Source organism: Somniosus microcephalus, chromosome 19, assembly GCF_052327205.1.
Source record: "Somniosus microcephalus isolate GS21.2 chromosome 19, FLI_Smic_1.0, whole genome shotgun sequence".
In the NCBI taxonomy this organism is placed as follows: domain Eukaryota; kingdom Metazoa; phylum Chordata; class Chondrichthyes; order Squaliformes; family Somniosidae; genus Somniosus; species Somniosus microcephalus.
Genome location: NC_141005.1, coordinates 45,852,142 through 45,868,616, shown reverse-complemented (window position 1 = coordinate 45,868,616; position 16,475 = coordinate 45,852,142). Strand labels below are relative to the sequence as shown.

Here is a 16,475-nt window from a genome sequence, read left to right as displayed (position 1 = left end):
CGCCCACAAACACCATGAAACGCCCCCCAATTGGTCAACCATCACGTCACTCAACGCTAATGAGCGGTAGGATTGGTCAACCGCTAATGAGCGGATTTTGTCCGTTTTTTGAACGGTTTTTGTATACTGTCTGAACAATTTTTGTCTGACCAAAAAGTAAATACGCCTATGAGACTCCCCTAATCATAAGCTTTCTTTTGATATAACATATGTGTAGTTACGCTCTATAACTTTTGAGTAATGCCCCAGACAGACAGACAGACACCACGATCCTTTTATATATATAGATATATATAAGCAGCTGTAAATACAAATTTTCAAGCATGGATTAAGTAGTACAAATTGCCTAGGAAATATATCTACTCACACATGGCATATTGGAATGCTTTGGACTTCACAAGGATATTAATGCCTGTAAAAATAGAAAATAATTAGAGGATTTATAATTCACAGCAAGTTACAACCTCCCAGTATTCAACATTTCAAAGTCTCCATATAATAAAACAGCATCTGCACTTTGGTCTGAAGTTAGAGTATTGAAACTAGTCAAACTATATTAGAAATTATGGCCCTAAAATTGCACTGTAAGATACCAAGGACAGCAGGTCCAAGTTCCCATCTAAGTCACACACCATCCTGACTTGGACATATATCACATTTCCTTTATCATCGCTGGATCAAAATCCTGGAACTCCTTGCCTATTGGCATTGTGGGAGCAGCTTCAACACACAGACTGCAGCAGTTCAAGTAGAATGGCCACCACCACTTTCGCAGGACAACTCGGAATGGGTAATAAATGCCAACCATGCCAGCGACGCCCATATCCAGAGAATTATTCTTTTTTAAATGTAAAAAAAAGCAAATTTGGAATTTATTTTTGGGGCTCAGATATCATCATTAGCCATAAAACTAAACTGATTAGCAGATATTACCCGAGCCTTGAAATCAATCTATAACTCATTATGATCTACAATCCATACAAACATACAAATTCATTCAATAAAAACAGCCAAAAGTAAATCTGGAATTAGATTAATTGAAGGCTCTGAAAGATCACTGTGATAATTTTGTATATCTAAAACAGATTTATAGATTTTGCTGCAAGAGTCTGGTTATTTCAGTAGGTAACCCACAGTAACAGTACCTTTAAAAATAAGAAATGGAGTATGTGGAAGGTCATAAAACCAATAGTCTCCACTTCTTTTTGCCTAGGGGGGGAAAAAAGCAATATCTAACTGTAATCAATTGCAGCGCATGTTGGTTTTACATTGTTCAACATTACAGTCGGTGCTAAGATGTTAAATAAATGATTTAATACAAAGAATAACCTATTAGGATAAGTTTACCAATCCCGCACTCCCGTGGGGAGTTGCACATAAAAGTGGGTCGAAGAACTGGTGCCACTATGTTATAACTCTAGCTCGGACTTGCACTCCCTTTCAACCACAGCATTGGGGAATTTACTCTGTTAAGAAAATCTATAGAAATAAATCATCTTACAGTTTTTCTGCTGTTCAATTATGTAAGGCACTTTTTATGCTTTACCATTTTTCTAAAATGAGGAAATAAAGTAAAATCACATAACTTTTGTATGATCTTCCTGATACAGGAAACTTTGTGCTATCTGGCACCGACGGGACCAAGCTGTTGCTGTTCCCTCAAAACTGCCGGACACACCAGCGTTAATGTTGAAGCATACGGAGCTTTTCATCTCTGTATCTGACAACAAACACTGTTGCTTAGCAACAGCTTCTAAACAGTCGGCCCGTACCTTGGAAGCGTCTCTCTGAAGCTGCTGCTAAGCTACAGAGACTTTGCAGAGCCTGACTGTTGAAAACAAAAGCCACGAGAAGAAAAAAAACCTAACAAAACGGCTCCTGATTTTTGCCGGTGGCTCGAGCTTGCCGGACATTTAGCCTCCGGATAACACAAAGTTTCCTGTACCTTGAATATAGTTTATCTTCCACATACTTTTAAATAGGCCTATAGTCCATTTTGGGAAAACATTGAGACAGCAGCCCCCCAGAAGTTTAATACCCATTTATTTTATACTGTATTTTCACACTGAATTTGTACCACTGTGGTGTAGATACAGTACAAAACTCAGAGTATAGAGTAGGTAAATTGCACTTGGATTCAGCTGCTCAGCATTTACCAACATCCAGGTTGGTGCTCAGTTTAGAGTGATACAGAATGCAAATGGTAACATTTCCACATTACTTACTTTCCATTTTAATCCAGTAACTTCATAGAAGTTGTAAAAATCTTCTATTCTGTGGGATAGATATTTATTTTAAATACATAGATTATTCACACACTCATAACTCTAGCAGGCATAGTGCATACAAAAGGTATTCTAGTGTGGAATTAATTTAAAAAGAGGAAAATATTTTCAAAAAGAACTGATAATTAGGGTATGACGCCTGAAAATCCTTACCTTAGTAACTCAGTATTGCTTTTCTTCAGTGCTTTGAAGATAAGATATTTATTTCTAGCGCTCATTCTTGGGTAGTAGAATCTCATTAAGCCCTCAAACTGTTTGAAGGAAATGCCAGTAGGCCTCTGCAATAAAGAATTACCACATAAAGATACATTAGATTGTTACACATCTGATTATACATTGAGTTTCTCTGTGAGGAGCTGAGTCACACAGATCACGAAGGTCCCATGTTTCATCCCTGATCTATATGCTGGATGAGTTCTCAGTGGGGGCAGCACTGGACACCTACAAGTGGTTTCAGTCCCTCTTGTTGGTATGAAAAAATAATCATCTTCTGATTGCTATCCAGAAATTCCTACTTTAAGCACAATTATGTGGATACGGTCAAGGCGCACGTATAAATAATAGGCACCTGAATGAAGTAATGGAGGGCACCCAGCCATGGAATCATACCCCAGGAAGATGTTCATGTCTTCAGGACAGGAGAAAAATTATTATTACAAATGAAACCTGCTCTCAAAATCTGCATACAAGAGATTACTTCTTCAGGTTATAGAAGACACTATAATTAATGTTAGTGCCCTATCAAGAAGAAAAGGTTTACTTCCAAATAAAAAAACTTTTTAACAATTTTTCTTACTATTTACTGAACAGGAAAACTAAAGCTCGCAAGTGCTTGCACTAATCTTTTGTCTCTCCATTTAATTATAATATTTCACATCTACCCTCATCACTTCTTCCGATCTATTGTTCATTAGTCTCAATAAACACAAGTTCAAGTGAAATTTGTTGAACATAGAAAGTAGGGCAGCAGTCTGTAGACTGGTCATGTATTATTGTATGGTGGTGGAAACCATTTGGGGCACTATCAGAATAGTCTCTTGTTCAGGTGGTCTAGGTGGAACTATTCTGCTGGAAAACATCAGTTCCTATAGGACACAATTTTAATTGCTTAAATGAGAATCTCACCACAGACGTAGAAAATTCACATCCATTATTTTTAGCATAAATAAAGCACACAGCAAGATTTGTATATAGTGTACTGATTATCATTACAGACTACATTTTTTAACGTAAAATGCCACTTGCTTAACAAAACCTACACAAATACAGTCACTTCAAAGTAATTCACTGTACATGAAGTGCTTTGGGACATTTTTGAGAGATGTGATTAAGCACTGTATTAATGTACTCTAACGCTCCAGTAGTTAATCCATGGAATACATATTGACACAAATTTCATTCAATTGAATTTTAACTGATCTATCCATTATCCCCTATATTTAAACATTCTTCTGCGTGTTTTGCATGAGTTTTAGATTGCGACATTAAGCCTGAATATACGATTCCTCCTTAACAAAGGTTTACGGTTCTGTGGTTAAGTTTGCATCTTGGTCTTAACTTAAAGTCAGAAGGGAGTTACATACGGTTTAGGTTCAATGACAAACCAGTTAGATCATTACTTGCAAGATCTCCGCCATATGTTCACGGATTTATGCTAAAAATTGGTACAACAAATGAAACTGTTAAATAATAGGATCAATCTTCTAAAATGTATACAATTTCTTAGCCAGTATTGTGAAAGTATACAAATGTTTGTAGAGCACTAACCCGTTTGCTGACCAGAAGGCGGAAGGCATGCTCTATTGCTAATCGTTTGTGCAAAAGGAGTGATTTGAACTTCTTCTTTTCAACATCATTAAATGTATCAAACACCACAGCAAGTAGCTGGAAAATTGTGAACAGAATACAAGTTAAAAATAACCTTGGTAAAGCAAACACGTGCTGCAAGATAAATTCACAGTTCGCTACTAGATAAATATATATTCTCAGTTCTTGATTAATGTTATTCAAAAACATACCAGATTCATGATGAAGTAGAGTTCGATGGATAAGTACACAATAAAGAATACACAGGACCAAGGATTTTTGGAATAAGCTGGCATCATCACATCTGGAAAACTATAGAATTATCTTTTGTTAGAAAAGATAAAAGGCAACTGGTTCAATTTGGTCCCCCCCCCCCCCCCCCCACAGTTTTCTCCTCTTTTCTTCCCTCATCTCCTTAGGTCAGTGACTCATATTAGGGTTCAATTACAAGGGCACCAAGAGCCTTCTGGGACACCCCAACTGGTTATTTTTGATGTGTGATTCTGGACTGTCAGATTGCTATTTGACTGCGGAGGACATCACAGACACTGTGATTCTATCCTCCCCCAACACACAATTTCCATCAAAGGTTTCTAGAAAAGAGAACCTCAGGTGAGATTTCCCTTTGCCAGCTTAGGAATGCTGGATCTAATGGCAGTGTTCCCACTGCCTTCCCGGCTGAGGTCAGCTTAATCAGCATAAACCAGGGATCGAACCTGGGGGGGGTCGAACCTGGGACCTTCCTAGTTTGTATAGCTCAGTACCACACCAGACAATGCGTTTATCCACAGAACCAAAGGGCTTCTCAATTTTATTAAGCCAAACCTGGATCATAGAAATATTTGAGCCACAAAGGGACTTGTCCACATAAATTTCTTTCCTCTCTGTGAAATTCCTCTGCCTCAGCTTGACAGTACCAATTCACCAGGTTAGAAATCGCAGGCACACACCCACATCCTACTTCCCCATGGCAAAGGCTATTGGTACCTCAACATACTATGCCACAGTCCTACATTTATAAACAGCTTGCCACATATAATGATATATTGCAATGGTTTGGAATTTCCCCACATGCAGCATGAATGTAACTTATTCTAGCAACTAGTAATAAAAAGGACAATAAAACTCATTTCAATCTTTATAGCCCTTCTCCCTGTGAGTGACTGTTGTTGCGAAGGACAGGTATTTCTATTCTGCTTTAAGTTCAATTGGAGTGTTGTGCAGACTCACTTAGCTGTAGTTAGGAGAACAAACAAACTGACAAGGCTGTCTCCTGGAGTGCTAAAATACTGCAAGCAAAAAATAAAATAGCATAGTCAGAAAAACTGAACCCTTATAATCACTTACTATCAAATTAAAAACGTAATTCCTTTATGTATTATATTTTTCTTAAAATTTATGATATTTAAGAAAGGTGCGAGAGGGAAACTAGGGAATAATAGACCAGTTAGCCTAACATCTGTTGTCAGGAAATTACTAGAGTCTATAATTAAGGAGAGAGTGACTGAAGACCTGGAAAATTTTCAGCTGATCCGAGAGAGCCAGCATGGATTTGTAAAGGGCAGGTCATGCCTGACGAACCTGATTGCATTTTTTGAAGAGGTGACTAAAGTAGTGGACAGGGTTAAGGTTAGAATGCATGTTATTTATATGGACTTCCAGAAGGCATTCGATAAAGTCCCTCATAAGAGACTGTTAGCTAAAGTGGAAACTCGTGGAATTGAAGGCAAATTATTGACCTGGTTAGGAAATTGGCTGAGCAGCAAGAGACAGAAAGTAGGGATAATGGGTAGGTACTCTAATTGGCAGGATGTGACTAGTAGTGTCCCACAGGGATCTGTGTTGGGGCCTCAACTGTTCACTTATTCATTTATTAACGACTTAGATGATGGAATAGAGAGCCACATATCCAAGTTTGCCAATGACACAAAGATAGGGGGCATTGAAAGCAGTGTAGATGGAAGCATAAAATTACAAAGAGATATTAATAGATTAAGTGAATGGGCAAAACTGTGGCAAACGGATTTCAATATAGGCAAGTGTGAGGTCATTCACTTTGGACCTAGAAATGATAGATCAGGATATTTTCTAAATGGCGAAAAGCTAGAAACAATGGAGGTCCAGAGACTTGGGGGTCCATGTACATAGATTGTTAAAATATCATGAACAGGTACAGAAAATAATCAAAAAGGCTAATGGAATGCTGGCCTTTATATCTACTGGACTAGAATACAAGGGGTTAGAAGTTATGCTATAGCTCTACAAAGACCACACCTGGAGTACTGTGAGCAGTTCTGGGCACCACACTGTAGGAAGGATATATTGGCCTTTGAGGGAGTGCAGCGTATACCTGGACTCCAAGGGTTAAATTACGAGGGGAGTTACACAAACTAGGGTTGTATTCCCTAGAATTTAAAAGGTTAAGGGGTGATTTAATTGAAGTTTTCAAGGTATTAAGGGTAACTGATAGGGTAGAGAGAAACTATTTCCACTGGTCAGGGAGTCTAGGACTAGGGGACATAGCCTAAAAGTTAGTGCCAGGCCTTTCAGCAGTGAAGTTAGGAAACACTTTTAGACACAAAGGATGGTAGAAGTTTGGAACTCTCTTCTGCAAACAGCAGTTGATGCTAAGTCAATTGTTAATTTTAAATCTGAGATTGATAGATTTTTGTTAACCAAAGGTATTAAGGGATATGGGGCAAAGGTGGGTATATGGAGTTAGGTCACAGATCAGCCATGATATCATTGAATGGCAGAATAGGCTCGAGGGGCTAAATGGCCTACTCATGTTCCTATTTTCCTAAAACTTACTTATTACAAATTTGAAACAATTTAGCTCAAATTAGTGAATCAAGCAAAACTTCACACATAATTACTTAAAACTACTGCCTAATAACTATACAATCCTGAGAACTAACTAGGAATTATACAATGACACATCACTGTGTATTAACAGGCAGGAATATTCTATTCAAATACTCACTATATGCACTCACAGTGTATGGTACTCAAACAGAAGATATTGACATACATATGACCAGCAAACATTTTTTTATTAAAGATTGTGATTACTTACTGGATCCAATGGATTGGCAGAAAATAAATAAAACCCTAAACAAAAATAATGAAAAAAAGGCATCACATACTAGAAGACAGTGTAACTGCAGTTACATCCTCAGACAAGTCCAGTAAGTATCAAGAGTAAACCCATTTAAAACTTCATACACTTAATACTTTCCCATTCCCAGTCTTTCCCTGCTTCTGCATTCTAATTGCAGCATCACCCAGATTTCACTGCTGTAGAACTGACCATTCGCGACAGACAAGTGGCACAGGTAGACTCACCCTCCAACCTGTGGTACCTTGTGTGCCCTTTCCTCCACCCATCTGGAATTGAGAACTCACAATGTTAACAATCACGGCTACTAACCCATGCTGTGGTACAGTGCATTGGTGCGTTGATACCTTGCACCATCTGGATTTCTCATATCTTCATATGTGAACCTGAATTTCTGCCCTTTTATCATTGTTAGGACAATTTTATCCATTCATCTCTCTACAATGATCCAATTTCTTCTCATTCACATTAAGCTGTCTTTTCGATTTGATGCCCACTGCTTCATTTTAACTTGGTAACTTTATTTACACGCTTTCAGCTGTCCATTTACACAAAATAACCATCCTGTAAATTGCATGCACCAATATCAGTAACCAGTCTACGATACACTATTGGGCAAATTTTGCACGGTCCCATGTCATTGCTGAGGCCACACACAATTTATCCTTAAATCTCTACACATTTGCCCTTTTCAAAGGAGAAGGAAAGGCTGACTAATATAGTTGGTAGGAAGTACTCTGCCGTACGTATTATTTATATATTTTTACAACTGAAGATATCGCCTCATGATTCCCTGACTCATATCCCCTTCATAGAAACCAAACATTTGGAGTCTCCACTTGCACTTAAAGCCACTCTAATAAGATATGTTCCGGAGGCAACCCGCATGCATCCTGGAGCAGTTTCACTTCTGAGTAGGAACCATCGGTGGAGCGCTACGGTTTTATCTGCAATGGTTTTAAATGGATGGACCACTATTGATCCCTTCTAGCTTACAATTGCCTGTATATTTTTGTTAAAACAGGCTAGTGGATGTATAAATACCTGACAGGAATATAAAGGGTAGTGGAAGCACCTAAAAGGGGCTTAGAAACACGATTGAGGCCAAGCTATAAGATCTATAAATACCTGAGCCAGCCTCTATTCATTCTTAAAAACAGGAATCACATCCACTAACTTTCAATTGTTTGGTTCACCTTTCTTCAGTGATATTTAAAATGTATTTAAAAAAAATTATATAATAAAAAGATTGTGAAAGAGACAGATTTTTATTTTAGAATCTAGTGCCTCATTTGTAAGGAGATCTGTCTTTGTAATCAGTATAATCTGAAAACTAGTTTCACTCATGTTTATTAATTTACTTGAGATGTCATCGTAATTTATTGGTCACTGACATGAGCACAGATTTCAAATCCCTTCCTCACACCTTCACCCACCCTCCATTTCACACATAGTACATTCTCTGCATCTGCCCCAAACAGCTACTGAACATTTTTAATAAAGCTCACACACTTTGGGCTGAATCTTGACAGGGACAGGTTGCATAGGCGAAGGGGGGTTGAATTTCTGTCAGGAAACCTGTAAGTTCAGGTTTCCCCGCATGCTGTGGAGTTTTGACTCCACAACATGCGTAGTTTTGGTTTGACAGATTCTGTCAGTGACAGGCTTGGCTTCCAGTCGGGAGGGGAATGTGGGAGTCCGATCCCCAATCTGTGGGGGGGGGGTTGGTCTGATGTGGGTGGGGGGGGAGGCAGTTACCTTCTCCCCAAAACTGTCCTTGCATCCCTTCAGCTGCCGGGTTTCCCGAGGCCTGGGAAGCGGTTTGGTTGCCTGTCCCTTATCCCACCTCCGTTAAACCTGGAAGTGGGTGGGTTGGGTCAGGTTTGAGATTTTTAAAGTTTTAGGGGGAGAAATTCGGTATCGCCCTGTTTGGGGCACAATTATCGGCCGGGCACAAAGTTTAGCGCCTGGCGCTAATTATCATCTCCGACTGCAAATTTGGCTTGTATCGCTCCTGGAGGTGATTGGAGTGCTAAATCAGGCGCTACACACCTCTCTTAAGGCGCTAATGCCGAGGAGCGAGGCGCTGCCTCAGAGCGCTGGCGAAGCTCATGTGATGTCAGTCAGCAATGGAACACACACTGGCGCCAGCCAGTTCTTAAAGGGGAGTGTCGATCTTGCTCTCCATCCACACCCTGCTCATTGCAGCCTTGAATCTCGGCCTGGAGAGACCTGTACATCAATTCTGCTGGAAAGAACAATGGAGAGGACCAGGGAAACAGCTCAGGGTGCAGCCCCCATAGTCTCTTCTAAATCGATGCAAGGAAGGTCAAATCAAAATGAACTTGCAAAGTGCTGCTCAGTAACCCAAAACTCCTTCACACAGCGCTGAATCTCTCCAGAAGTCTCTCTCTCTCTCAGAATGCGTGGTGCAAAAATGTCGCTGACAAAAAAAGGCAGGAAGCGGCCGCCTTTAAATAGCGCTCCACCAGTCCCTTCCCAACTGCAAAACGTTCCCCTCAATCTGTCGTTGCTAGCAGCAGGCGGAAAGCACCACTCAATATCCGGTCTGGGGCGCTACCGGGGCATTGCATGCTCGACTGACGTCATGATCTGCGGGCGCAGGAGATCGTGGCGGTAGTGTTTAGCGCCGCCGCAAAATGTCTGGTCAATTTTGCGAGCGGCGCAAACATTGCCGCGCCCGGGCGCTAGTTGCTTTGCACCAAATTAACGCCCAACGGGAGGCGCAACGCAACCGAATTTTTCCCCCCTAATCTCACCCGACCCTAACCCACCTGTTTCTAGGAGTTAAGATTCAGCCCTTTGTTCTTCACTTAAATATCCCAAAGTAGGTGTCAATCAGCCTCATTTACTCAATGTTTCCAGCTTTTCAATAATGCTTCCTCTATTAACAATTAGCTTCTCTACATGTTTATAGGTTCCTTAATGTTGGTGGTTTAATTATTTCATGATCTGTGGTGGTTTAATTATTTCATGATCTGTGGTTATTCAAATTTTTCTAGCTCAAAAAAAATCAAATTAATATCAGGTGGATCAATTACTCCCAATGCTTCTAATGCTCAACATTAACATGTTTGTTTAATATATATAACATGTAACATACAGGAAACTCTTTATTATCCGGCACCAACGGGACCGGCGTGGTGCCAGTTTATCAAAAAGTCCGGATTACAGAGAGATATAGTTAAAAGGTATGAGAGCTCCGTACACAGCAACAAATCCAGGCTTCCCTGTTGCTTAGCAACATGTGCAGGAACTCCGGCCACAGACCAAGCATCCCTGTTGCTTAGCAACAAGTGCACGAACCCCAGTTACACAGCCACAGATCCAGGAACTGCCACTAATATGAAGTAAAACTTACCTGAACCTACTCCTGAATTTTGCCGGTTAACAGAGATTTCCGGTTATTTAGGTGCCGGTTAAAAGAGAGTTTCCTGTACTTAGGTAGGACCCACACAAAGTAAAGATAAATCATCAACTAAGTAGATAAAAGCTTACCCAAAATGGCAAAAATGACCATGAAGAAAAGTAGTAGTGATAAAATGTCAATAAAAGGAGGAAGAGACTGGAAGATCTGACGCAAATTTCTGGGAATTCAGAAAATAAAAAATAATTAGAACTAACTTTTCACACCTTCTAGTAGACAGGTAATAATTAGGAATTTGTTATGGACCATAAGAAGGGTCAACTAGTTAAAAAAAAGTATCAATTTGGCCTTGCATTGCTTTTGTTTCAGAACATATGGAACCATGCAATATTTTTATTCATGGTAGAGAGGAAATACTGTTGCAATGGGAATTTCAAAAATGTAAAAGAATTTATTCCTACAATTTAAAATGTCGTCCTCCTCCCCCTCTCCAAACTAAGCATTTCACCACAATTAACTTAACAAAGCCATACAGCTTCTAGCTTTTCAACCAAATCATGAAGAGGGCAAATATCTTAAATATTACCTGGAGTCAAACAGAGCATATACAATTTTATTTTTATATAAAAGAAATTAATATAGCATCCAAAGTCAGTGGACAAAAAATAGTTTTTGATTTAGTAAACTTAAGAAATGCTATATAATTAACAGATGTATTGTACAATGTAATTTTGACACAACAATTTTGGTTCACACTAGATCAAAGCTGGTCATTCTAAGTTTACTAAGTTTCAGTAACTGAATGGAGAGAAGTTTTGGTTTAGATAATTCTAACATTGTTAAATAGAACTGTGTGTCACTTCCTGAATTTACCCCAACATGAATAATTAAAAATAGCTGGTTAACAAACGACATCCACAAATCAAAGTGCAAGTTAAAGTGAAACCTTAGTGCAAGTAGAACAAAATATGTGTATTTATCTTACATCAGTTTTGTTGAATTACTTAAAAAATATTAATTGCCTTCTCCTGGACTCCCTGACACAGCCATGTACACATCTATTTTGATGGAGCAGACACAAGAGAAGGCATATAGTGAGGAGATTCCCTTGCAGCGTATCTGCTCTGCAGCACAGAGGACGTAGAGGTTTGGCAATGGTCTCTTTTCAGACTATTCTTGCACAGTTTCTTATTTTCTTCTCTCCAGTCCCTGCTAGGTATTTGCTTTGTTGCAACCAAATGCAGGGGGCAGAAAGGAAGAAACAGATCAAGAACAGTCTGAACTTACACCAACATGAATCACCAAAACAAACCAATCATTCCCAATGTTGTGTAACAGATGCCCAAGCCTCGTTGCATGGCTTCTTACGCCATCTGGTCCATTAACATGCAGTTGCACATAAATCCACTGGGAGCCCTGTAAATCTAAACAGATCTGTAATATATTAAAAATATTGCATTTGCATGCACTTCCTGTTATCTTCTTTCATTATAAATTCCTATGTTACATATTTATAATAATAGAAATTGCTTATGTAAACTGTAATGATATCCTCCCACCAGGAGAGGAACCGCAGCATCACCAGTGGAAATATAAAAATAAGAACAGAATGTATGACTTTAAAATGGGAACTGAATTATATCTGTGCGCCCTGGTCCAATTATCCCCTGCCCGCTCCCTACTTCACCTGAAGATTGACTAATATAAATTATATTTATTTATATGTAGACACACAAAAGGAATGACACTGGAATAAAGCACATTTGTAAACACTGGCATTGAAGCTTCCTCTTATATTCCTATATTTTGTTCTTATTAATGATAAGGGTACAGAAGCCATTGGTGTTTTCCAAATATTAAAAAAGAATTAATTATCTCCATGTGAAATCAAGTGGTTACATTTATTTAATTAAAATCAATTATTCAAAGGAAACCGAACACTGCTCAGTGTGAATTTTAGGAAGTGTGAGACACTGCTGATCCAAAAACCTGATTAGAAATCTGATGTGCTGGAACTGTCACTTAAAGACCTGCACACCAAATTCAAGCTGGAGCTCTGCAGCAATTTGCTGATCCTTGCTGTTTTTTGACATGCCTAGTATTTATGGAATTCTTGACAAAGAAACAACATTAATTCCTGTAAATTTACCTTCTCACCGCACCACAATATCTGCAGTCTACCAGAAAGATTGGCCGCAAAGCTCGAGTCACCCGGACATGCGAGGTCTGCCTGATTAATACCACAATGACTTCTATAAACTGTACAAACAAAACTCCACTCTGCAAAAGTATCAGAAAAGGAACATGGTTAAACTTCTCAAAAGAAGAGACTGCCTAAGGAGTTCATTTGTGTTTAGTGTGTTAAAAGTATTGAATGAATAGCTACTTCTAACCTGAAACAAAAGTTGTCTTAACAAAATATACTCCATCCTCCAATGTAGAATTCGAGTGCAGTGACAGTATGATGAAGTATACATCTAGAATCTACTTTTTTTTAAAAGGTAAAATGTGGAAGATAAGGAAAAGTAATTCCATTACAGATAGGCCCTGAATTTCTTTGGGAGTTTGGCCAATCTCCTGCTGAAGTTACGGCAGGAGATTGGTGTAACCTGGTGGAAATTCAGGGTCATAGGGCCAGGAATTGTTGTGAAATCACGCCATTAGAATGATGCATTAATGTTGCACGCCATTATTAGTTTGTAAAAAAATCCAGCAAATTGCAGAGTAAAAGAGATACACCATGAATTCCAATCCTCCGCAAATTGCTGGGCGATTTGCGTCGCTCCATTGTTAACATTGCCAAAGTCAATAAACACTCGTTCTCGCCGTGAGGCCCCCGCCATTAAACTTAATGCCGATCGTGAAATTTATGACATTATCATGAATTATTTCCCCCTTTTGGGCTGGTAATCAATGCCATAGAGGACCCTGGTAATGACATGATTTATGGCCCTCACATGACACTCAACCTTGGAAGCCCATGATGGGACCTGTGCAGCTGTGGAGTCTCTGGTAGGTAGTGAATAGTTCCTAGAGGTTTTCTATTCTTTTTATCTGGCTTTGCAGTCTTTTTGTGCCAGTCTTGCCATCCGCAGTCCTGTTAATATCGGAAGGCAATAATTTTCAGGACGAAAGCTGTTTCGACACTCAGAAGAGGGTTACTATTCAAATGCAAATTAGATAGATTTATTTCAGAACATTTTGGGTTACAGTATATGTGGTAAGCGTAGCATGCTTGGGAGGAAAAAAGTGACTTTTGACTTATGGTTCCCAAAGCTCCAAACCACTGGGGGGTTTTCTCATATCATTTCTGGGTCTGTTGTAGACTAACTGATAGAGATTGATTGCTATGATTAGTCAACAACTTCATTATCATTGTATGATGCGACTACCAGGATGGTAGACGGCGAACTAGAAGGATCTTGGTCTTTTTTCGTCTGGCAATTTCTATGTTCCTATGAAAGCAGTGCAATGGCGTACCCACTGGATGTTCCACTGTTTTTGATCATGGTGGACAGGGCCATTCGTTCTATACTTCAGGGTCAAGAATGTTTGTATATTTCGCACACCATTAACTTCTCAAAGATCAATATAGCAATTCCCAAATGCAATTGGGTTACAATGTCCTCTTCTTCTGCTTGCTCTTTTTAATTTTTTTCTTACTTTTCCTTTCTGTATCTTTTTCTCTCTATTTTAATCCACTCTTATTTCCCTCTTTTTCTCCCTCTGTCTCCATATTTCATTTGACTCTAATTCACCCTATTGCCTTCTCTGTCTTTCACTCAGTTTCTTTCTCTATCATTTTCTTTCATTGATCAGGGAGATAAGCCATTGGGCAGGTCGTTCACGAGGTCCCAGATGCGACACTGACGTCGCTGCGCCGTTATCAGATCACAATTCCAGCAATTTGCGGTGCAAGTATAGTGAGTTGTCATTGGCGAGCATAAAAGTCCAATTAACATCTGCCGCCAAACCCGCCGTTGGAGAAATTTCTGGCCCATAGTGATGAACTAAAAACCTTTTAATAAGGTGGGGTGGTGTATACATGTAAAAATCCGAATTATTAGTGATATTAGGTCAACAACTATGCTGAATCATTTCTGGCTAATTAAACCTCAATGGGTAGTGCACAAAACTGAAAGCTTCTTAATGAGAACACCCAGTAGGGAGCAATTTGTTCTCTTTATCCATTCGGCAAAGCCCCATTAAAAGAAAATGTAATAATCTGAGTGGCAGTAATATACTCCAGTGCCCATGAACTCAGATCATTAATTCATCATTATAGGAACAAGATTCCATCCAAAGGTAAAACATAACACTGTTACACTGAGTTTCTTAGGGTGATCTATTGTGTAAAATCGTCAGAGGATTATGGAAATCTACTCAAACAAGTCATCAGACAAAGCTACATTTTATTAGTTGACAGAAAAATTAAAAGGTCACATGATATTTGGTTAAATACATTATGATAAAGCCACTTATTCCTTTTAACATATGTCCATCTACTGACGCAATAATGCAGTTACAATGTTGGCTAATATTTCAGCACCACACACACACACAGTTTTATCTTCCAAACATAGAAACATAGAAAAATAGGAGCAGGAGTAGGCCACTCGGCCCTTCGAGCCTGCTCCGCCATTCAATATGATCATGGCTGATCCTCTCTCTCAATACCATATTCCCGCGCTCTCCCCATGCCCCTTGATGCCTTTTGTGTCTAGAAATCTATCTATCTCCTTCTTAAATATATTCAGTGAAACCATTCAGATATATTCAGTAAAGGTCATAAACTGAATTTGATCTACTGATATTTACAGTAAAAACTGCTATGTTTGTATTTGGAAACATTTTAAAATATAAATTTCTCTCTCTCTAAATGCAGAGATGGGAGCTTAGTCTGAAATTGAAAAAAAAATTGCCACTATTTACATTACCCCCAGTTGTTGTAAAAGGGCTGAAAGGTTATCAAATGTGAATTTACAATACACATATACAAGAGTGTATATATATATATATATATATATATATAAATAAATGTAGACATCCCAACCATTATTGTTACCTGTGCAAAGCAGTGGCCATTAAACTGGCACTCAATGCATTTGTGGAACAGGATATAAAATTGCCCCCAGGTAGTAAGCCCTGTAGTCCTTATGTTGCCTTTACTTAAATAAATTGTCAATATATTAAAAAAACACTTACTTTCAGCATAGTCCTTTTGTGCCTAATAAAGGTCTGAAAGCCCAACCACCTCATCTTCATACCAAGTTCAAACACCACTGTGACAAGTGCAAACAATTCCAATGTGGCATGCACCTAAACAAGTTTAAAATAAAACAATTTTAAACAATATAAAAGAGATTGCAAAAGAGTTAAACAAACAGTATCAGTTTAATAATATTTATAAATGAGCAATTTCTTGATAGAGAAAAAATAAAGGAGACATTTCAAGATGGATAGATTCAAAGCAAATACTGAAATAAAAGGTATTAGACATCCTCATAATTCTGCAGATTGGTATGTCTTAGTGCTGTGGGACATGGAACTGGACTCCCATTTCCCCACACAGCAAGTTTCCATTCTGAACAAGATATTCCACACAAGAGACTAAGAGGGCGCTAACGGGGCACAAATCAACTAGCGCCTGGGCGCAGCGCCACTAACGCCTCCCGCGAAATTCAGCGGAAGGTTAGCGGCGGCGCTAACCGTTAGCGGTGCGTGGCGCTGCACCGCTGGCAATGACGCCATCGCCATGCGCAGCGCCCCGCTCGCGCCCCAGCTGTAATATTGGGTGGCGCCCCCCGACTTACCGCCAGACGCTATGTCCGATGGGGTCAGGGGGGCCTACCTGTGGCCAGGGCAGCGCTAATTAAAG

General features: G+C 39.2%; 1 protein-coding gene across 2 annotated transcripts in view; it reads right to left on the bottom strand.

Annotated features, from left to right (window-relative positions):
* Positions 1-16,475, bottom strand: part of tpcn1 (two pore segment channel 1) — a 99,460-nt gene that overhangs the window by 42,345 nt on the left and 40,640 nt on the right. For both annotated transcript variants that reach the window (XM_085961740.1, XM_085961741.1), the window contains exons 4-14: positions 15,803-15,916; positions 12,747-12,877; positions 10,729-10,817; positions 7,168-7,202; positions 5,322-5,380; positions 4,304-4,403; positions 4,053-4,169; positions 2,439-2,563; positions 2,226-2,274; positions 1,146-1,209; positions 368-412 (exon numbers count right to left, since the gene is read on the bottom strand). In XM_085961740.1, the coding sequence (XP_085817866.1) occupies positions 368-412; positions 1,146-1,209; positions 2,226-2,274; positions 2,439-2,563; positions 4,053-4,169; positions 4,304-4,403; positions 5,322-5,380; positions 7,168-7,202; positions 10,729-10,817; positions 12,747-12,877; positions 15,803-15,916 (928 nt within the window). The remainder of the gene's footprint in view (positions 1-367; positions 413-1,145; positions 1,210-2,225; positions 2,275-2,438; positions 2,564-4,052; positions 4,170-4,303; positions 4,404-5,321; positions 5,381-7,167; positions 7,203-10,728; positions 10,818-12,746; positions 12,878-15,802; positions 15,917-16,475) is intronic.